Here is a 22,771-nt window from a genome sequence, read left to right on the forward strand (position 1 = left end):
GACTGAAAGAATGAGATACGTGAGTACAGTGATACAGAGGGACTGGTGGGCATGAAGTGGGTGATGTTGTGGGGGTATTTAATAGTGTCAGGGAAATACCCCTGTGGGTGAAATAAACACAGCCACAGTCACAAAATACCATCAGCCTTAGATAAATTAGTAAGCATGGAGCCCATGAAAAAAATGTTTTAGCTTTCTATAATCTACCCTCTTTCTCTGGTTATTTCTGTTCCTAAAAACTGCCTGAAACTCTCACTATAAACAGATGAAGAGATGGAGCTCCGCTCCTGAGGAAAGGCTGGGACAATTGGGATTGTTCAAACCGGAGAAGCTTTGGGATGACCTAATTGTGGCCTTCAGGTACTTGAAGGAAATTTACAAGAAAGATGGAGAGAGATTATTTGCAAGGGCCTGGACTGACAGGACAAGGGGGAATGGCTTCAAATCAAAAGCAAGTGGGTTTAGACTGGATGTTAGGAGGAAGTTGTCCCTGGAAGTGTCCAAGGCTGGGTTGGACAGGGCTTGGAGACACATGGGATGGTGGAAGGTGTCCCTGCCCATGGCAGGGGATGGATCAAAATGGTTTTTAAGGTCCCTTCCAATCCAAACCATTCCATGATTCTACGGTTAATGACCTATTAAGGCAAACCAGATTCCCCACTTCTTTCCAAGAGTTAGGAGCCTCAGCACTGTCCACCAGCCAGTGTGGCACTGCCCTTCCAACCTATTTCACCACAACCTAGGTATAAACTAGGGCCACACGTAGCACGTTTGGTTTTATTCTTTATTCCTCGAGCTGCCTGGTCCTGCACAGAACCACCCGCTGGTATTTCTGCGAGCGAGAACATCTCGCTACGAGCTCAGAAGCGGAATTTTCGCTGCGCTCCGATCAGAGCGGTGTCCCTTAGCCGGAGAGCTCCGCAGGACGAGCACGCTCCGGTCCGATCAGCGCCGTGCCCCCTGGCCGGAGAGCTCCGCAGGACGAGCGCGCACCGCTCCCCTCACGTCTGTCCCCTCACGGAGCCGTGCCCGAGCGGCCGCGGCCCGAGCGCTGCGCCTGCGCCCTGAGGCCGGGCCCGCCTGCGCTGGGGCCGGGCGGGGAGAGCGGCCCGGGGCCCGCGGGGCCGCGGGGGCTGCGGGAATCAGCGGGAACAGCGGGCACAGGCCGCCCCCGGAGCCCCGGGATGCGGCCTCGCTGCTGCGGCAGCCCCCCCGCCCGCGGGCTCGGCAGGGCCGGGGCAGCGGCGGCTTGAGGCCGCGGATGGGCGGAGCGGGAGGAGCCGGAGCCGCCGCGATGGCTCAGGAGAAGATGGAGCTGGACCTGGAGCTGCCGCCGGGGAGCGCCGCGGCCCCGGGCGACGGCGGCGGCCTGAGGCGGTCGAACAGCGCCCCGCTCATCCACGGGCTCAGGTGAGGGGCCCGGGGGGCTCCCGGCCCGGCCCGGCCGTGCGGGGGCTCCGGGGATGCTCCGCGGCGGCACGGGGAAAAGCGGGATCCTGAGCGCTGTCCCGGGGCTGGGAGGGATTTAGGGCACATACCAACGTATGGAGGGGTGCGAGGAAGCCCGGGAAGACGTGCTTTGGTTTTACTGAAACGCTTTGTTTTCACCAAGGGCTGCTGTGTGTTGCAGAACACCGTCCGCAACGTCAGAGTTTGGCTGTTCTTATGCATGGAATAACAATCGCGATGATCGGGTCTGAACAAAATAAATCACTGCTCTGTGTATCATTACAACAGTAAATGCTTTCGGAACAATCAGGCAAATTTGGTCAGGAAGGTAATTTCACGGGACCTTGACGTAAGTTTTGCATTTAGTGTACAGCAGTGTGTCAGGTGGCCAGGAATTTTCCTGGCTGGTACTAATTTCTGTAGTATGCATTACCGGAGAAATACCGTGTGCTGTGGGGACAGTTGTGCGTGGATGTTGCCACCAGCCTGTGGCAGGTCCTTTTGCAGGAGGGTTGGGTGTTTGCCAGCTCTGGCTCTCTTCAGCCGACAGGACAGAGAGTGGCAGTGGCAGGCAAGGGCGGGTGAAAGCTTTCAGACAGGTAGGGTTTCTTGTACAGTTTTGTTTGGGTAAGTTTATAACCCAAAGGGCTGTTGCTTGTCTCCTCTGGGCTGTTGAGAAGTTGGGAGATGCCCCATCTGCTACATGATGAGGCTTCCATCCAGCTGTGAGGTGGTCCATGTGCTGCTGCTGTTAGTGGCATGTCTGCATTTTGGGGAGAGCATATTGACAATAAGTTTCATAAACTGTAGTATATTAAATGATAAGTACTTCCTGGTGGATTGATTTTTTTCCTTTTCTGTTTCTGTAAGGAACTGGGAATCAAGAGATTAGCAAATCTCACACACCTCTTTTACCAAAATGGTTAACAGTGTCTGACAGTTCAGATGAAATACTACTTTTTATTCTATCGTGATTTAATGTTAAGTGAATGTAATTTTGATTCGTTTACATAATCACAATGAAACAAGTCCCATTTTACATTTTGATGCAGTATGGAAGGGTTGTGTATGGCAGCTCTCCCCTGGGAGGTTTCTGAGCAGGTAAACGAATTGAGTAACTGAGACAAGACATTTTTATAATCTCAGCCTTTTATAAATTGGAAATTGTAAGACCCTTGTCTTTAAAAAAAAAACCCGAACAAATTAGTTAGTCCATGGTTTGGGCAGATAGAAGGATAAGCCTGAGCTCTTTCCTTGGCACTGTGCATACACTATGGGTTAGGTGTTCATACAAATAAAGCTGAAATGCCATTGGACTAATCTGAGGTGGTTGCAGTGGTTTGCCTGTTAGTTTGGAATTTTCCACCAGAATACTGTTTTTGCAAGATTGCAGCTCTTGGCAAGAAACTTCAGTTTTTCCCAGAATGGCTTTGTTGGGTAAACTGAAACAAAAGCTCTTGCTCTTACACAGCTTGCTTTTTCTCCTCTGCCTCTTGTTTTGACTTCTTCATTTTTTAGTAGGGAATTTGGAAAATGAGTTGCCATAGATCCAGAGAACAGTTATAAGTGGAATATTTTAGATCACAAAATTTACATTTCACAGAACTTTTAACTCTTGTTTTTGTGCCAAATAAAATTGATTTTTCATGGGAACTGTAGTTTTCTGTGAAAGTAAATCTGAGATCTGACCAGTCCTGGTGTTTTTGCAAGGGAGATTAAAGATAGGATTATTTGTAGGTCTTTTTTCTCTCCCTCTTTGCTAGTTAGCACTGAGTATTGGACTCAGGCTGTGGTAATGTGGGACAGGATTGTTCCAACCTGTTTCCTTGACTCAGACCCTGGATTTCAGGATGAGCTGTTTGTCCTGTGTTTGCATGCCAACCAGTGCACTTACACTGAAAGGAATTGTGGCTGGTGGCCTCAGCCAAAACTCATCTCTAAACATCATGTCATGGTTCCCTTCAGCTTCTCCTCTTCCACCTCTGACAAATGGCAGCTGCTTGATCTCTCGGGCGTGAGCTGAGTGAAACTTCTTGGAAAATTGGAAATTATGTCTGATCCTATGTACTTGACATTTTGGAGAAGGAGAGTCTATGCATTTTTCTTGGCAGAAAGTACAGTGCTTATGCCAGTTGCTGTTGGCTTCTGTTTCACAGTATAAGCTTTATTTGTTTTTTATTTACAGCTACCTAAAAGCTGTCTAAAACTTATGTGTCTAACTGGTGTGTTTTAAACTAGAGGATTCTGACAATGGTGTGTCATGAAAGTGCAGTAGGATTATCACTCCTTACAGCAAGGTAGTGCTGTTGGTCAGGTTAGTTTTAAAGAAATTTTATTTTGGGGGGCTTTTGTTCATCCCAAGTTAGCAGCTGAAACAAAAAGATACAATGTCAATGTGAATTCTTGTAATTTGAATCTTATTACAGTCTTACATTTGGATTTGTTCACCTTTGCAGTTCCTCATTGATTTTTGGGCAGGGGGACTGTAGGGTTGTGGCTCAACATTTTTTTATGGTTGCTAGAAAAAAAAGTTTATTTCTGCAGTCACATTCATTAAGTGCTGATCATTGGCTGTTGATAACATTGGTGATGACATGACCAGTAAAACTTGCTTTAGGAATCAATAGAACTGAAATTGCCTTGAGAAAGAAGTTCATTTTGTGTCAGATAAATAATCCTATACCATTTCAATGGTATGCTGCTGTGGGGCCTTAAAAACTGGGTTTACTGTAAGTTTAATTTAACTTCTGCTGGAAAAATGTTCAGAAGATATTAAATGTTTGTGGTGATAAGATTTTTCAAGATGCTGTATTTTTTAATTCTGTTTTATCTGTGGTATTTAAGCTTGTTTCAGTTACTGCTTACAAGCCATTGATACATTTGTTCTGTTGAATGACATTTGAAGCAATATACAAGCAGCAGCCATTCCAAACATAATAAATCCCCACAGTCTAAACAATTCTTCAATTATTCTGAAGACACAAAATGATTAATTGAAATCATTAATTGAAGTAGGTGGGAATTGGAGGATGAACGAGTTGATTTGCACTCTCTGCCAACAAGCTGAAAGAGTTCTCACCTACCTGTCTCTGGGGTGCTTTGTCTCCACAGGAGAGCTGTCACAGCCCTTGGAAGGGAGCTGGTGTGAAGAGGGGCTCTTTGCTAGGGAGGAAATGCCTTTGGCACTGACGGGTTTTTCTTTTTGCAGTGATAATTCCCAGGTGTTCCAGGGCAGCGTCCTGCGCACCCGCAGGAACAGCACCACGGTGATGAATCGGCACAGCCTGGTAAGGAAACTCCTGCACCACCCCACAGCTGCCAGGCAGAAGTGTGCAAACAGCAATAAACAAAACTAGACTGCAGTCTGGGAAACCAATACCACGCTGCTTTCAGAAACAAGGCTCTAGACTGTGACATTAATATGCTGTAGCTGCAATGAAATGTTACTTGTAGATCATTGGGTTTGGAGAATGATTGTATTTCATTGTGATCATAACTTTGCTTGTAAAATAGATGCTCCAAGTAGAGTAAGAAAGGTAGCTTGGTAAGAAAACAAATTATATAACTGTACTGTTAACAGTAGTCAATGTCTTAAATGATTTCTGATGCTTAAGAAAAAAAGTGCAGACAAATACTTCAGCAAGGTTGCATCTGTAACAGAACCAGAATAGTTATGTATAAGAAAAGATGGATGAAAAAGCCTTTCTCCTGCTGGGATGAAAAAACTGAAAGAAAGTGTTATGGTCAAGATTTCTTAATCAAGTCTCTTTCTTCATATTTTTAGGACAGCAACTTAGTATAAATCAGTTTGGGCTTGTGGTCAGGCAAGAGCAGAGAAAAACAAAGGCAAAAGCTCAGTTTATTGTGTTTATTCCTGAAGATCCTCACTTGATGGGCTAAAAAGATGCTAATTCAGGATGCCTTGCCCAGAACTTGCTGGGAAGCAGGAGCTAATTCACTGATGGGCTGCTCTTCTGCCTGCCCCTCATAAGTGTTGCAGTCTTCTGGACTTAACCAGTGTTTCCATCTTCATGGGATGATGCTCCTAACCCGTCCCCTCACACTAATGTTATTAAAAAGTGTCCTTCTTCTTCAGTCCCAGCTGACCAGGTGCTAGCAAAAATACATGAAATTTTACTTACATGAAAATCAAGTTCCCCACTGACTGCTAGATCAGTGCCTTGTCTGCTTTGAAATGCTCCTTTGAGTTTTGATCTGGGTTATGGTTCTGTTGAATATGGCAGGGAGGATGGAATTGGAAAGAATCTTAGATTCTTGTCCTTCTGTGGTCTTAAACCAGGATCATCCACAGATAAATGATTTTGTATAGAATTAAACTTTCAGCATCAAGGACCCTAAGCAACCTTCCCTGATATTCCTCCTATAGCAAAGAAGTACATTTAGTTTTATGATGTTAGAGATATTCTAAGGAGCTAGATCACATCTAATTTTGTAAGTTAAATTTTACATAAGAAGATGATAAAGTGTATTTCAAAACCCTCTTCTTTGTATTTAAGAAACCTAATCCAAGGTTTACTGCAGTGTAAACTGTAAGAGGGTTAAAAGATTCAGTAAGCAATTGAAACTTCTTATTACAAGTATTACAAATACAGCTTAAATTTTATATTCTGTTAAACTTCATAGAAAAAAAGTTGATTAGTGTTTGTCTAATCTGTGTGGTGTTCCCTGTCAGGGGAACAACAGGAGTTGCTAAAATCTCTGGTAACTGGAGCTCATACACCATCAGCTCCAGCTTCAGTGCTGTCCCAGTTGCTCAGCTGAATTCCACAATCTGGTTTTGAGCAGCTTCTCCAAGTCTCAGACTTCAGCTGGTTTATAATGATGGCTGCAAGGGCAGTGCTGCCATTTGGGCTGGGGCTTGATCTGCAGTTTTCTGACACTACATGTAATTGCCAAGGAAGGGTTAACCAGGCTCTGCAGTATCTGCAGTTTATTTTCTTCCAGGAGATACCAATGAGTAAATGTTTTGATGTTTTTTTGATTTGTTTTGCACGGCTGGGGTTTTTGTTTTGTTGCTTAAGCAGAGCAGTTGAGTCTGTGGTTAGATATTTAGGTGCTATTTCAGCAGAAGCTGATGTTAAATTTTTTCTAATTTTTTTTTTTTTTAATCTGGGTATTTTCCCTGCTGGGTTCAAGTGGCTGTGCTGCAGGAGGCAGAGGGCACTGCAGGGCAGGGCACAGGCACTGGGGCAGTCCCTGCTCACCTGGGCAGTGGCTCCTGCCAGCCTGGCACTGCTGGAACTTTACCTGCTCTGGAGCACAGGATCTGACACATTGTATTGGGGGAAAGGTTAAAGTATAATAGTTTGTAATGTTTTTAGTAAGCTTTTTGCTCTCTTAAAGCAATGGGGATTTGAGTAGCATAATTTTAATATATGGGTTCAGTTTAGCAAGTATCCTTTGAAAGTGACAGAGCTTTCTTTCCACAAGAATTAAATCAAAGGATGCAAACAGAGCAAAAGTGAGTTTTACACACTGACAAAGCAAGGATGATGACCTGTTGGAAACAAGATGTAGGATCCTCAGAGCTGTGTTAGTGCATCAGACCCTGCAGAGGAACACTTCATTGTCTTTTTATATTTTTTGTTTTATACTGCAAGCCACTGTTTTTTTACATATTCTATTAATGTCAAACCTTAAAGTATGTGGATCACAGTCATAATATTAGAATATAATGAGTGGAACAAATGCATTTCTAGTGTGGAATGACAGAGTGAATAGGCAGGAATGCACTATTGTCCAAATCCTTTTCTGTGTGTGAGAATCAAGGTCAACTCAAGGTCTGCATTGGCTGGTGCAGCTTGGAGGAATTTTTATTAGGTGCACAGGATTTTTGGGAACCCAGTATAATAGAAAAGCTGACCTAAACTGGACCTTAAAAGTAGCAAATCAAGATATTATAGTTGTTAGACTTTAGTCTTATGTATTATGATGACTAAATTCTGGCAGAAATGTTAGTCATCCTCTGTGTGAGCCTGATAGGCTGAATTCTTTTGTGAGAAGCAGGGTGTGATGTCTTCGTGTTTGTTTTTTTAGAAGGAGGGTTCTGGATGTATGAAGCATTAATAGTCTGTGCTAACTTACCCTGTCAGGCAGCAAAATCCTTGTATTCTCCATGGCACTGATTAGAAGATGGTGCAGTAACAGTTAACTGAATGTCTCCAGCCTCAGCATGATGAAGAGCTCCAGTAATGTTTTGTGAAGCAGATGAAGCCTTATAATGAATGAAGTATAAAAACACCTATAATAATGCAAGCCTTACTTACTGAACACATCCATTTTGAAAAGACACCTTATTTTTTGGAAGGATTCTCATCTTACAGAGAGGTTAAACCTCTATTCAAGGCTTCAGTTTAGAATTTTTGTTCCCTGAATGGCTATGACATAAATAAACTGAGGGCTGACAATGTGAGAGGTGGGAAATTTATGAAAGAAAATGATATTTTGAGAAAATAATCACTTTAAATTACTCGGTTTTGGGTGTGCAGTTTTAGATCATAGCATTCCAGTGAGATCTTGGTGCAAAACTGTCAGCATTAACAGAAGACCATTTTTAGTGACGTCTTCTCTGATTTCACCCAAATTGGTGAAGCTCTTGAGAAACCATAAAGAAAGTGTTTAACTCTTTGTTAGCCTTCTAATAGCTGATTTTTTTCACCTGTCAAAGTACTCATTTATAAGCAGACAACAATCCAGGAACCTTTTTGTACAATTTGTTGTTTTGGCTTTGTATTTCAAGGGATCTATTGGGGAGCTTTCTGGACCACTTAAATGCAAATAAATATTCTGAGTCACATAAAGGAAAATATATATATGCCAACATATATACTAGGGGTAACAGTGTGCTAGTGAAAAGCAGCTCCATTCTGTGGGGAAAGCTGTCAGTTCTAGTTGCCTGGAAATGGAATGGAAGCCAGGCTGATACCAATTAGCATCTGTGAGCTTACAAAGCAGTATAATGTGGAAATACATATTAACATGCAAGAATGCATGTTAACATGCAAGAATGCAACATTCTTGCAAGTAATGTAGGTTATTTATACACTGAGAATGTTATAAGTGATATGGGTTTTTTTTTTAATCAGTTTTTAAATTTTAGTTTGGGGCAACACTAGTTTACTGACATTTCTGTGGCACCTTTCCTCCCTTCTGCTGTACTTTCAATTGTGTGTGACTTTGTTTTGCAGTTTGTGCCATCGTCTCCTGTCCGTATTCCTAGCAGCCGTCTTCATCAAATCAAACAAGTAAGCACAGATTCTTCTAAATGAGTTTTCTATAGGTGACTGGGGTTTTTTGCAGTCAGTGTTTAATGTCCTTCAACTGGCTGTAGATTCCATTTTCAAACTGCCTGCCCAGTTCCACATTTCATGAAGCAAAATGCATCTTACAGCAAGGAGGAGATTTAAGCAGAGAGAGGATTCTTAAAATGGACATTTTAGAAAGGAAACCTTTAATGTAAACCCTTAGGGTAAAGTTTCACCAAGTTTTTGGCAGCAGTGCCAGCATAAATATTCGGGGCCAATAACAAAGTGTTCCTTAACTTGTATTGGCACAAGACTCTTGTGCAGCCAGAAAATGAGCAGGATAAGGAAGCACTCTGGCTGAAAAATAGTCTGTACTCTTCTGGCTGGGCTATTTTTCATCTGTATAATTTTCTTATCCAGATCCCTGTACTTGTGCTGTCACAGCAGGAACGGAGGGGGAAGGGCAGCAGAGCAAACACTCAGGAGGGGGGGTGGTGTGGGGAATATCTGAGCAGGCTCAAATAGCTCTGCTCCCAGCCAGCACACCACAGGCTGAAGACTCCAGCTTTAAAATCAACAACCTCCAACTCTTGTGTCTCCTTCATTTTATATCTCCACTTTTTGGTAGTAGAATGGTTATAAAATTGGCTTGAAGATTCTTAATTTTTTTTAAAATTTTTTTTTAGCTGGCTAGTTTTCAATGGACAGGCTTGATTTTTACAGGGTCAAAAGTTAAGAAAACAATTTAATGCTTCAGGCAGCATTTTTAGGGTATGGTGCCTGAGTGGTGGAAGGCACTTCTGCTTCCTACCTCGGTTATTTAAGGTAGTTGCACAGTAATCCTGAAGAAAATAACTGCTTGCTTTCATTATGTAAATAATTCACTAGCTTGAGTAGATTCTGAAGCACTCAGGTCTGTTGTGCAGCTCTTTTTATCAATATAAAAATGCTTAGGACTAATATGTAAATATCATAGAATCATAAATTAGTTTGGGTTGAAAGAGACCTTTAAAGGTCATCTGGTCCAACCCCCCTGCAGTGAGCAGGGAGATATAATGAGAAATATGCTGAGAGCAAAGGAATGAACTCTTGTGGCTCTGCTCTATTACCTGAAGTAAAACTTGATAATTCAATCTTCTGGAAAATGTTTCTGCATTCATGTTTATGTTGTTCATTTATTGAAGCAAATAGTGTAATTTCCTCATTTGTGTTTGAGCTTTAGATTCACTAGTTGGAATTAATTCCATGTCCTGTATACTCACTGAGAACCTGTGTGATTCACTTCTGATCTCTTTCAAATCTGTGCAAATTATCACACACGTGAAGAAGTTAGACTCCTCCTACTTATGATGAGGATTGTGAAGATGTTTACTTGAACTTTTACTTTGAATTAGGGAACCTACTCATTCACTGAACAAACTGGGTAGCATTCAGTTCATTTTAAGGAATGGTGTCTGCCTAAGAGGAGATTGAGTCATGTTTGTACTTGGTGTTAATGTTTAGTTTAATTTTATATATTTGATCCATTTTAATATTTTATGGAGTTTTTTTAAGAAAAAAACCCTCACTGACTCCTGAATTCATGGTGTGCAATGCAGTGTATTGCAAATGAGATGCTGACAAGTGTCTAGTTAGTCACCAATCCATAGGGTCAGGTAAGAATCCAGCCATGTTTTTGAGGTTTATCTGTACTAGCGTCCCCTTTGTAAAATGAAATTACTCAAGACTGCATAAAGATGCTCCAGTTTGGTAGCTACTTCTTGGTTAGTAATGAAAATAAAGCTGCTTGGGAAACAACCAGCTCACATAAGCACTTCTTACATGATGGTCTCTCCTGCTACATCTTTCCCATCCTCTCATCACTCCTTTCCATGGATGAAAACTTGAGATTATTGTTGCTTGACTGAGTTGAATTAAATTTTCCACATGCCAAAGGGAACTGAAACCACAGCTTTTCTGATTTGCTGGAACAAAGTGGGGGTTTTTTTGACCTTGCTTTTTCATGTGCTAATCTTTTAGGAGGAAGGAATGAATTTGCTGAACAGAGAAACCGTTCGAGAAAGGTGAGCACTAAGGCAAAGCAGAACAGTCACTGCAGCCATCTGTGGGCCCAGCACAATACATTTCTTTTCTTCTTTATAGAGAAGTGCAAGTAGCAATGCAGATGAGCCACTCATGGGAGGAGAGCTTGAGCCTGGTAATGCATTCATGCTTTAATTTGTGTTTCTATCATCAGTATCAGGACACTAGAGACTCTCTCATGTCAACATTTCCTTTGATAGTTTGACCTACAGTTAGGTTGTTATCATAGTACTGCTTTTGATCAGCAATTTATCACACTAACAAGACATAGAATTATCAACTGTTCAAGGTACATGTGGGTTCCTTGGGCTGCTGTGTCAAAAGGAAATTGCATGGATGTCTGCCTATTCAGATTTTCTTCCATGTTCTGATACTCTCCGTGTAATGTTTAAGGCTTTTTTGGTTTTGTTAAGCATAAGCTCATAAATGGCTGCCTAATAATTGTTGATATGATGGAGGATAAGTTTGGGATTTCACACCAATCAGTCCTTTTCTTGTTAAGGTACCTGCTTGTGAGATTTATTATGTGTACTGTTTACAGAGTGACAATGATTTTGAAAAATCACTATCACCAAAGCAAGTAGACTTTGTTCCAGTTTCTCCAGCTCCTTCACCTACACGAGGAATAGGGAAGGTGAGCAAAATGTGGTAATAATGGTTTTATCTTAAGTAGAGCTAAATAAATTCAACCAAATAAGTAGCAGAAGATTAAGCCACCTGCTCCTTTCTACCTCAGCTGCAAACAAGAAACTAGAGAGTAAATAAAACCCCCTAAAACCCCAAACCAGAAAACACCAGCTGCTTATGTTGTGGATGTGAATTTCTGTGGAGTGTTCAGCTGTTATGCTGTGGTTAATAAAAACCAAATAAGTTTGTTTAACCAGAGTACAGTGAAATACATCTGCATGAAAATGGAATCTGTCCAATTTTAATTTTTTTTTCTCAGTAGCAAAAAGTGATGTCTCAGTACAGCCAATGACTGGCTGCTGAATTTGATACTGGATTGTTTATTTCTCTGCAGTGAAGCATCAACTGTTACCACATGGGAGTGATAGAGTATTTATAATAACACAAACTCTTTTCCTCTCAGCAATGTTTCTCACCATCTTTGCAAAGTCTGGTGAGCAGCAGTGGCTTGCCTCCAAGTCCCAGCCCAAGTCCAACAAGGAGATTTTCAAGGTAAGTCACCAGATCATATCAATGATAGAAAATTAACAAAGCTTGTTCATAGTAGGCATTTGAAATACTAGGATTTGTTGCATCCATAATTGATTTCTGAGCACAAACACAGTTTCATATATTCATACAGAGTTTAGATTTTACAGTGTTGTAAAACATTTGTCAAAATCCTCGTGTCATAGCATTGGGAAATGGGCTGCATTGTGGCATCAGTCTTCCCACTGTAGTCTCTATATTGCTCTCATTCACATCTTTAGTAATTGAATTCTGAGGGAAAGGAAACACAAACAGATTTAGGGTTTGTTACTCCTTTGAGTGATGTGGGTATACAATTAAATTTTACTAGGCCCTCACAGTTCAGCCTGTCAGCTGAGATGTTGTCAGTGCCTGGATGAGAGCTTTTCGACTGCCTGCCCCAGTGGTGAAATAATGTAATTAAAAATTTCCTGCTCAGTTCTGTCCTTCCTGGCCTATCTTCAGAGGGGAAAAAAAAGATCTTTTTTTGGATAAGCTTTTTTAATGCCTATTTTCTTAATGGTTTCCACCCAGTAGTTTGTTTCCTGAATATCTTTTGATTCTTTTTTTCAACCTTTCTCTTTCAATGGTGATCTCAGTGCAGCATTTGTCTTCTTTTAGCAGGAGAAGCCAGAGCCCCATTAACTGCATTCGACCAAGTGTTCTTGGATCAATGAAGAGAAAAGGTACAGTATTTGGGTTTGGCAAATACAATAGGCCAACTTGTTAGTTATGTAATAATTCATATAGCTTTCTTCATAATTCTGTCCAGTTGGCTGATACTTCGAAAAGTAACTAGAAATATAAGATATTACACATAATGAAACAGATAAATAATTAAATTAGATTTTACTATTCCATAAACCTTTCAATTCCATAAAGCTAATAATTGTTTTGTTCTAGTTGATCCCCATTGCTGTGGTCATATAGATGTGACAAAAAATCTGATGTAGCCTGCTTAACAAAACAATAATTACAACTATTGGTATATTTAACTTAAACAGAAAACTTTGAAAGTCCTGGTTAACTGAAGCACACAGGTACTGTACATTTAAAATAACTCTTCAAAACCCAAAGCTGATGCACAGGCCTGGTAGGCACCTTACAGCTTTATTAGGAAATGTTTCTCTGTCTTTCTGCATTTTCCTTCAAGTTTAACTTCTGAAAATTTTATTGCACCTATTTTTATATCCTCAAGCTTCACCTCTGTTATAGAACATCTCTAGCTCTGAGACAACTTTTAAAACACTTTCATCAGAGTTCTGTCATAGCCTTTTTAAGCACATATCTATCCTCTCCTCTTCCAGAGTGTTTGGAAGTCAAAGTCAATAGAAAAGTTTTGTGATAATTCTGGAGCTTGTTCCTTTTCCTTATTTTCAGCTTCTCTACTCTGGTGAAGCTGGTCAGTGAAGTGATAGCTGGGTAAACTGAAACAAAAGGATTATTCTTCACTACTGAAGAATAAATATCTGATATCTAAGCCTTAGTTAATTATTCACTAAACTGTACTGAAGCTTGGACAAAATGGCTCCAGAAAATAGACAGTCTTTAAAATTTCAGCATCTAAATTCTATGTTCAACATATGAAATATTGTAAGTTTGAATCTCTATTCTGTTTGCTCTGTAGAAGTACATTGAAAGCAGATTTTAGTTTAGGTGAGATGTAATTTTTACCACTCGGTATCTCTTCCCAAAGGTGTGACAGAGATGGAAGATCACCCAAAAAGATTATTCCAAGGATCCAGCACCATGCTAACCCCCGAGGCTGCGCATCAGGCGGACCTTGGGGCATGGTAAATCTCTGCTCTTTATCTCTTTATTGTCCCTTCAACAGAAGCATTACAAATCTCTTTTTTTCCAGCAGTGAGAATGCTTGAAGTTTTTTGTGCTTGTTTTTGTCTTTTTTTAATAGAGATACCTCATAATGCTACAGCACTGAAATTATCACAGTAAACAGGCAGCAATGTTCCCTTCAATTCTGCAATTTCTAGGCCTGGCTGATAACATGGGATGTTGAGCATGTTTAGGAAAAGACACCTCATGGATGACAGCTTTTGGAGTCTGATTCAAATTGCAATCAAATGTCAGTGCTGATGCTTTTTGGGTGAACTGGGCTTTTCTTCTTTTCCCTTGTTCTTAGTCACAGAGGAACTTGAGTTTGTCTGACCCTCCCCGGAGGGTCAGAGAATCTGGGAGGAGATAAAAAGTACTTTGTTAAAAATTGTAGTGATTGGTGGTAGCAAGGGATTTTGATTTAGTGTTTTAGTCAAAAGGTTAATCATACATAGGGTGTGCCCACACAACTGCCAAGGGTTGTTCACTGTATTTCTGTCTTTTTGCCTCTCAGCTGATGTACAAGTCATGCAGAAGCTTTGAGTAGCAATAGCAAAATAGATGTTTTAAAGGTACTTTAAAAACATCTTTTTTGCACACTGTGTTTACAGTGGGGATAGCAGTGTGGCTTCAATTGCTGCCTCTTGGTGTAGGAGATGGTAATTTAAAAAAAATCACTCTGCTGCCACACTGATGACAGATCAGCTGTAGTTATGAATTTGTGTCCTGTGAAATACATAGTACCATAGAAGATGGACAATTTATCATTGGCTCTCATGGCAAAAAGGCCTCAGGCTGTTGTTTTGGCCCAGGGCTTTGAGGATGGAGTAAAGCTGGAGTGGATTGTTCCATCTGGAACTTCTGATCTGTGCCTTGTTTTGGGTGAGCAAAGGAGAACATGGGCAGAGTGTCCTGTGTGAGCCTGGAAGTGACTGTGTGTGGCTGCAGGGGTATTTCAGATCACAGGGCTTGCTGCTCCTTCAGAGCTGCACATGTGTGTTTAGGATGGCTTTGGGGTGATTTGGGCTGGTTTTGGGCACTTTCCTGAGCCAGTGCCTTGTTTCTCAGCCCTGGTGTCTCTCTGTTTTCAGTCTGTCCTCGCACACCCTGGATGACAACAGGAGCAGTGCAGGCTCCTCCTGTGACTCCCCAGCTGAAGCTGGCACCAGCACAGACTCTCCAGTGTCACTCTCTGACTCCAGATCCCCGTTTTTGCCCGTGGATCTCATGGCCAAGTTACCAATGAACTGAGGAGCAGAATCTGCTGCTGGACACTGGGATACAGGCGGATATCGCCCCGACTTTCTGTTGTGTGTGACCCATTCTGTTCCTCATAGGAACTTCCAGCAATGTCATTACTTCTAGAAAACTTCCAGAATAGTTCCTTGAGGAGGAATTCACCTTTCTAGTGATTTGTATGACATTTACTACAGTACAGAAGCATTTGGCCTGCAGACACGTTGGGTGCTCACGTCAGTCAGCAGGCAGGTTTGCAGTGATGTGATCTCCTTGGCATGAGTTACAAACACTGGACTTGTGTCCTGCTTGTGGAAGACTTGGCTTGCCAGCAGCCTCTGTCCTCCCTGCCTGTGGAGGAGCAGATAACTCACATTTGTCCTCAGCCTAAAACCAATGAAGCAGCTTACTAATTGTTTCTATTCCCAGAGTGTTAGATCTTTATATTTTTTTCCTTCTTCATATGAAAGGGAGAATATTGAAGGGGGGAAATTTATTATTATTAATATTATTGTGTACTGTTATGATTGGCTCTTAATCAATTCTGTGTTCCAGTGGATGTCAGAAAATAACAAGTTGGTAAATTGTCAAATTTATATGTTGGATTTCATTCATGATCATGACTGCTGTTGAGACTAAATCTAAATTAGGTGTGGAACATTCTTCTGGGGTTTTGTATCTGGCATTTGTTTCTTTTTCTTCCCCATTTAGATGATGTATAGGAGTGGTAGATGCTCTGTTAAAGGTCTTTTAATAGGGAAAAATAGTGACAATATTTGGAAAAATGCATTAAATCCTGAGATTGTAGTATTTAGTACTTCAGAAATGCATTATTTTAAGTCAGTATTTGTCCTCATATATGACAGATACAGTGAGGAATCTTGAATGCCTTTTTACAGCCTTAGGCCATCAAACATATTTAATCTGTATTTAATTTCCTGATGTTGCTTCCTCAAACAATGACATCAAGTCATTTCTGCTGTTGAAAACTTCAGATGCTGATTGGAAGCCTGGATCTGGTAATCTGAGATGCTTGAAAAGTCGGTGTGTTGAGACATCCTGATCTCAACTCTGAAGTTCCCCAACCAGGAGGAAGAATTTGCAGAGCCCCCTATGGACAGCTGTCTGGGATTTTGCAGTGACACCCTCACTGGGGTTGTGCAGCTGAACTCCCCCAGCTGAGTCCCTTTTTGTACATGTCTGTGCATCTGTGCTATGTGGTTTCCAACCTTCTCTCCAGAGAGGTTAAGAATGAAGCAAAATGTTTTATTTTTAAACACTAAATCTTTGTAGTGTGTCATAAAGTGAGAAAAGTATGGAAACTTCCTCAAGTAGGAGAAAAACCTGCCCTGAACTCTGCTGTGAAAGATTCACATGGATGAAGCTTTGACTGACAGCAGCCATCAAAATGAGAAAGGGATGACTTGGAGTGCAAAGACCTGGCGACCTGAGGGCCAGTGACCCATTTCTGTGTGTCCTTATTGTAGAGAGAAAATAGAATGTATTTAATAGTCTGACTCTGTTCTAGCTAACATACGACATGGTTTACTTCTGGTATCATTCCTCTTAAATTATTGTAATAATCACCCTGCTGGTTGCAGCCCCTGCCCGAGTCCAGCTGCCCTTTGTCCCTGGCAGAGGCACACGGGAGTGCTGGGCTCTGTTTGCTCTCTCTGCTGAGGCAAAATTTGGCTTTGCAGTTTCAGGTTTGTGCCAAAGAGTTGCTGTGTCACCACTCTTCTGGGGTGACAGCAAGACTCTTTTTTTTTTTTTTTTAAATCTTGCTTATTTCTTAAGAAGGAACCTCCTGGTGTCTCTTCCAGTCTTTGCTAGAAGACACATCAGTATAGGGGGGTTTAATAGCTGAGTGTGGGTCAACTTGTCTCTTTTCTGTTGAATATTTATGCTATTTTTCAAATAAGTGCCAATAAATGGAAAAATAAATGTGTTTTGCTGTTTCTGCACTTTTTTAGATAACCATATTCTTGTTTCCTTCTGGGATTAAATGCTTTCTTTTAAAATCAGAATATCAATTGTAATTTACTTCCACCCAGTCTAGTTAACATGCAAGCAGGTATGAAAATCTTACCTTGTTTTCCTCATGCAATGCTGTCTTGCAGGTCTGTGACAACTCTAGGAATAAAGAAGAATAAACCTAAACACTTTTGAATATGAGTTACATGTGTCCCTAGTTTATACCTAAAGGAAGTTGTAGGGAAATAAAGAAGCTTCTGCCTGCTGGTGGGAAATACTGAAGGTCTTAACTCTTGGGAAGAAGTGGGGAGCCTTTGTGGTTTGCTTTAATAGGGCAGTTAACCACAGAATATGGAATGGGTTGGGTTGGAAGGGACCTTAAAAACCATCTCATTCCACCCCTGCCAGGGGCAGGGACACCTCCACCAGACCAGGTTGCTCCAAGCCTTGTCCAACCCAGCCTTGAACAGTTCCAGGGATGGGGAGTCCACAGCCTCTCTGGGTCAATGAATGCTGTTGGAGGAGAGTGAAATAGTTATTTATCTGTATCTGCTCTTTTCCTGCTTTTGCAAAACAGAAACTGCATTGAAATTGTTGGGAAGCAGCTCAAGCATGTCACCAAGAAGCTGCAGTTCCACTCCCTGGAGTCCAGTGACACATACAGAGGTTTTTTCCACTGAAATGAAAAATTCTGGAATCAATTATACTCCAGAATATGTATCTGGATACAGGGAATCAGGATGTTATACTATGCACATAATCAGCCCTGTACTTGTCCATAACTCATGTTTTTAATATTGCCTCTGCTTCTCTCTGCAATTCTGCCACGAATGGCACCTTCCAAAAATCACACTTAGATCTGGCACTTGCTTGGTCTGGTTGAAAATTTTCCTGCAGGATTTGTTGGCAGTTAAATCAGCTCTTGGGCTGCTGTGTCTTCCTTGACAAAGGACGGGTGTTTTCCTTCCACCTTCTCCGGAGTGACACGGTTGCTGAGGGAACGCCGGTATCCGTGCCAGTGCTCAGGGGCTGCATTTTTGGAATGAACCCTTCAGTGGTTGCTGCATTTAGCAGAGGGATAGATACTTCCCTCTGGAAGAGGTACAAATGCTAGGAAAAATGAGCCTCTGCCTCAGCTAGATTGACTTGCAGGAGCTGTGTGCTGCCAGCGAGGCAGGTGACCTGAATGCTCAGCTGAGCTGCTGCCCAAGGTCCTCCTGAGATCAGGGTAAGAACTCAATCCTAAATTCCTACTTCTCACCTTCTTTCAGAAAACTTGCATGTAAACGATCACCAACCCATAGAAACAAAACAAGTCTCCAAAGCCTGGTGAGACTGAGATATTTCCATTTATAGATGTGTGCTGTGGTTCCAGTATCAGTGCTGTTTGTGAGTCCAGCCCTGCTATTGTGCAATGATTTGCTGGTGAAGTGACTGGAGGGACCTCCAGCACTCCCTGAGCTTGAGAACAGCTTGTGCCTGCCTTAGCAGTCATCATTTCAGAAATGTTCACTTTATGCTGTTGTATTCTTGCATATGCTGGAGTAACTCATTTACTTAAAATAGAGAGCTTCAGGAGTCATAATTAAACTGTGTGAGCTCTTCCTATCCTCTTTTAAGCAACCTTTCTCATCACCAACAGGCAGATGGAGTTTAAGTTGATCCCTCTTTTCCTGGAAGCAACAAGTTAAAATATTTGTACATGCAACTGAGTGTTTACAGTTACAGCACAGTAATTAAAACCTTACTGACACAGAGAGGAGTGCTTGGCAAGAATCCTTTTCAATAACTGGGTGTAAAAATTGTCACCTCGGGTTCATTTTCTTGGAGTGATTGTTTTACCAGTACCAGTGGAGCCTTCCCATTTCTGCATATCTGTTGGGAGCATCCTTGTTTGATAAACTTGAGAGCAGTTGCCATCTAGCCCAGGCCTTGGAGATTCTTTTCCTCTGGCATGGAGCACTCGAGGCAGACACCCTACATCCCAAAGACCCAGACCCCACACATGCTGAGACTGCTTCCACCACTGGGGCTTTGTGGTAGAAGGACAAGAGAGGAGGTGAAAAAAAAAAGCTGAAGGAGAATAACCTTGTTTGACTTCAGGAGCTGGCTTGGGAGCAGAAATTTCAGAAGGGGGGAGGAGCATTCAAACCAAAACCAAAGACAGCCTCCACACCCCTTCGTGCTGGCTCCCCTGTGTCTCTCAAGGAACTGGTGAGACATCCCCAGTGCCACAAAGATTCCTCAGACAAATCTGGCATTTATCAAATGTAAAATTCTTCTGTGAGTTTGGTTTTTTTTTTTCTTTTATTTGCTTCTTAAGAGCCTTAGAAGATGCTTGCTATTTTAAGACTTCCTTCCATGACAAATAATTGTATATAAAATGTTAGGTTTTTCCTGGATGTCAACCCAGGTAGGAAGAGCTGCTCAAGAGGAAGCAGGTTTTGGTGCAGGGACTAATCTTTGGAAATGTGGTTCTCCTGGTTATTTTCTGTCCTTGTGTGGAGAAAAATCAAACCCATGATGTGCACAGCACATGTCAGGGTGTGTGGCACAGAAATCAGGTACCGGGTTGTCTCTCAAGCCAGTTTAAATACAGCTCGCACTGAAATGGCTGCAAGAATCTTCCTGCTAAAAATACATCAACATCGTTTCATTTAAAGTGCATTCACTTCAGCAGTCGGTTTGGATTGTGGAGATTCCTGGCACATTCCTGAGGGAAAGGCGTTGATGGAACACGGGTTTTCTCCCTACTGCAGTCTCTTGATGGTGGTTTTTTGTTTGTTAAAGCAAATGTTCCTCTAATGCCTTCATGTTCATACCTCAAGCCACTGAGTGTGCCATTTTCTAGAGAACACTCTCATTTTGTTACTGTAAATCATATTTTGCTATTGAAAATTTTATGGCTATTTTTTTTCTTTTTTTAAACTGGAAACATGGATTTAAGTTCCATTACTCAGCTATACCTTACCAGCCTTTTTCCTCATGCTGAGGAGACAACCATAGCTGTAATCGTGGTTGTGCTCTTGCTTAAATGATTTCTTTGCAGCCTGTGCTGTTTTGAAGACCAGTGTGGTCACTTTGCCTGCATGTAATCCCACATTTCATCGTCAGCGTGGTCGCCTTTCAGATTTCCTAGAGCTGATGTGCAGCTGTGATTAGCTGCAGTTCATTATCCAGAGCAAACAGCTCGTTAGCGTTCAGTGGAGAGCTTCTAAAGAAGACAAAGATACACCAAAAGTGAGTGAATAAACCCCTTACTCGGCTTTACTGAGATGCTGCGAGTGTCGCCTGCCTGTGTTCATTCCTCCTGCTCTCCTCTGGGGAGGATGCATTTGTTCTCCTTCCACTGAGGTCCTTGGCTGGAAGTGGCTCCTGCTGCCTGCGTGGGGTTCCCGATCCTCACCAGCTCCTGTGGGGCAGTAACGAGTGAGTGACGGCTGCTGGCAGCAGCGAACTTCACTTTCCTTCTGTGCTTTCAGTCTTCATTGAATTTCCTCAGGCAGCACATTATGCTTGCAGGAAAGAGACTCCAGCACTGTTACCTTTGGCTGTTTCTCCTCCAGCTCTGTGAGAGATGGTGCCTTCCCTACCCTGCAGCGAGCAGTGAGTGCCCCATTTCCCAGGGACACGGAGGGAACCTGCTCTCCAGGGCCACTTGGCCCCTCTATGGGCACACAGGTGGCAGGAGGGGCAGTGCTCAGCCCTGCAGGCCTTGTAGGGCATCACTGTTCCCTTCTCTTCTCTCTGCCCAGGGGGGCTCATGCAAGGTCAGAGGGCAAAGCAGCTGAGCTGCTCCAGCCCAACAACTCAAAACCCACCTGGCACAGATGATTCAAGGCTTGGGGGTTTTTTAAGGCCTCCTGTACAAGAGGTTTTTTAAGATGTGATCCTTAAATTTGATGTTGCCCTGAGTGTGTTTGAAGTGTGAGATTCACACTCCTGACAAAGGAAAGGGGCGTTGGAACTTGGCATTTATAAGGAAAGCCAGGTATATTAAGTGTGCATTGACAAATAAGGACTAAAATACAATGATTTATTGCCAAACCTATTTGGCAGCCTCTTTCAAGTTCAGGCTTGTTGGTCATCAGATACTTGTACATATTAGCATAAGATGAAATAACACATGATTGGCTTTGACAGTTCTTAATTAGCTGATTGCAGGATTTCTCTGCTTTTATTTTTGTTGAAGGCACAGTTCTGTTCATGGGCTCCTCCTGGAGCTGCTGCAAACATCCCTGTGGAGCTTTTCAAGAGGAGCAGTGACTGCAACACCCCATTGTCTTCCTGGGGCATGTCTGAGCCATGTCAGCAGCAGCAGCTCAGCTTTTCCCTTTGCAGGGGCTGATTTGGGGCTGATTTGTTTCCAGGTGGTGGAAACACCAGGGCTCCATTATCAGCTGGTGCAATGAACTGATTCCCTGGCAGCCCCTCCTGTCCCTGGAGCTCTGCAGCAGTGCACTGGGTCTGCTGAAGTTTCAAGCACTCTGTGATTCACTCCTCCAGAGAAACACGATCACCTCAGGATGTTCTGATCCAGACAAGTGCAGACAGCTCGGGAAGATCGTGTACCAAGCCATGGCAGTGATGCTCCCCAAAGCGTTCCCACTTCCTCTGAGGCACCCGTGCCAGGCAGGCGTGGGTAAACAGCAGGATCGTTTCTGCTGGATGATCTCAAAGCCCTCCCAACTGTCTGCTGAAAACACTTGCCCATTGCAAGGAAATGACTGTTTGTTTGTGTTAGGAGTCAGGAATGGGAAATGACGTGAACACTTGACTGTTTTTCCTGGTGTTTCTAAGAGTTATATTCAGTGTCTCGGGTCTTATTTCCAAAGGTGTTCAGTGTTTTCTGAAACTCTAGTATGTAAGTACCAGAGGTTTGTGCATGGACATGAATATACATAAAATCAGGAAATATCTTCAAAATCTTGTGTATCCACCTGGTAACATTTTACTGGTGCCCTGCTGTGACTATGCTGTAACATAATTTGATGTTCTCCCTCAGTGCTGAACTGAAACAGTCCCCAGGTCTTGTTTTCATAACTGGGATAAATCTGTGATTCTGCAGTGTGCTGCAACCTCCCTGAAGGAGAAAGAAGTCAGAATTCACACTTGTCATCCTTATTTCACCCAAGCACCAGTTTTATCTACATCTGCTGAATTACTCTGTGCATTTAATATTTTTTTTCCTGCGCTTTTTTGATCAGCTTGGGCACAGGAAAATGTTTAGCCAGGCTGTTGGGTGCTAAGATAAAATACCACGTGGCACTTTTATCTCCCTAACTTCTGCTCCACTCCTTCACCTTTCCCCAGGCAGCAGCAGGTTAAACCACCTGGAGAAAATCAGAATCCAGTGCAGGTACTGAGGAACAGTGAAGCTACAAGAAGAGAGCCCTGCAGTGGCAGGAAAACACTGACCCAGCCATGAGCTCAGTGTTGGAGGGCAGTGCTGCACCTGCAGCAGGCTCTGGCATCCAGCCTTCTAAACCAGCTGGGAACCTTTTTTGGTTTTTTTCCTTAGTCAATGTTAATGTTTGACTTTATCATCTGATGCTGATTGATGCATGACACAATCCCAGCTCTTCTGAGAATCAAACTGGAGTAGCATTGTATAAGAAAAAACATAGTGGTTAACAACTTTTTCAACTTCTCTTTGCTTTTTTTAATAAACACTTTTTTGCACGGTTTCTTTGTATTTCCATGCATAAGCAGAAAAGTGACCCAAAACATGCAGGGGG

The 22,771-nt window shown here is 42.3% G+C and overlaps 1 protein-coding gene across 2 annotated transcripts; it reads left to right on the plus strand.

Moving 5' to 3' along the window:
- Nucleotides 1-1,126: 1,126 nt before the first annotated feature.
- LOC136562587 (P2R1A-PPP2R2A-interacting phosphatase regulator 1) lies at nt 1,127-17,234 on the plus strand. 2 transcript variants are annotated; one of them, XM_066559512.1, is made up of 10 exons: nt 1,127-1,410; nt 4,658-4,736; nt 8,658-8,714; nt 10,734-10,777; nt 10,857-10,911; nt 11,338-11,430; nt 11,887-11,975; nt 12,615-12,676; nt 13,687-13,783; nt 14,915-17,234. In XM_066559512.1, the coding sequence occupies exons 1-10, from the start codon at nt 1,262-1,264 to the stop codon at nt 15,072-15,074; spliced, it is 885 nt and encodes a 294-aa protein (XP_066415609.1). In that variant the 5' UTR covers nt 1,127-1,261; the 3' UTR covers nt 15,075-17,234. The 2 variants fall into 2 exon arrangements, with proteins under 2 accessions (XP_066415609.1, XP_066415608.1); XM_066559511.1 differs by having other exon boundaries at nt 1,130-1,410; nt 12,612-12,676.
- Nucleotides 17,235-22,771: the final 5,537 nt, after the last annotated feature.

This window comes from Molothrus aeneus, chromosome 14 (assembly GCF_037042795.1).
Source record: "Molothrus aeneus isolate 106 chromosome 14, BPBGC_Maene_1.0, whole genome shotgun sequence".
Lineage (NCBI taxonomy): Eukaryota > Metazoa > Chordata > Aves > Passeriformes > Icteridae > Molothrus > Molothrus aeneus.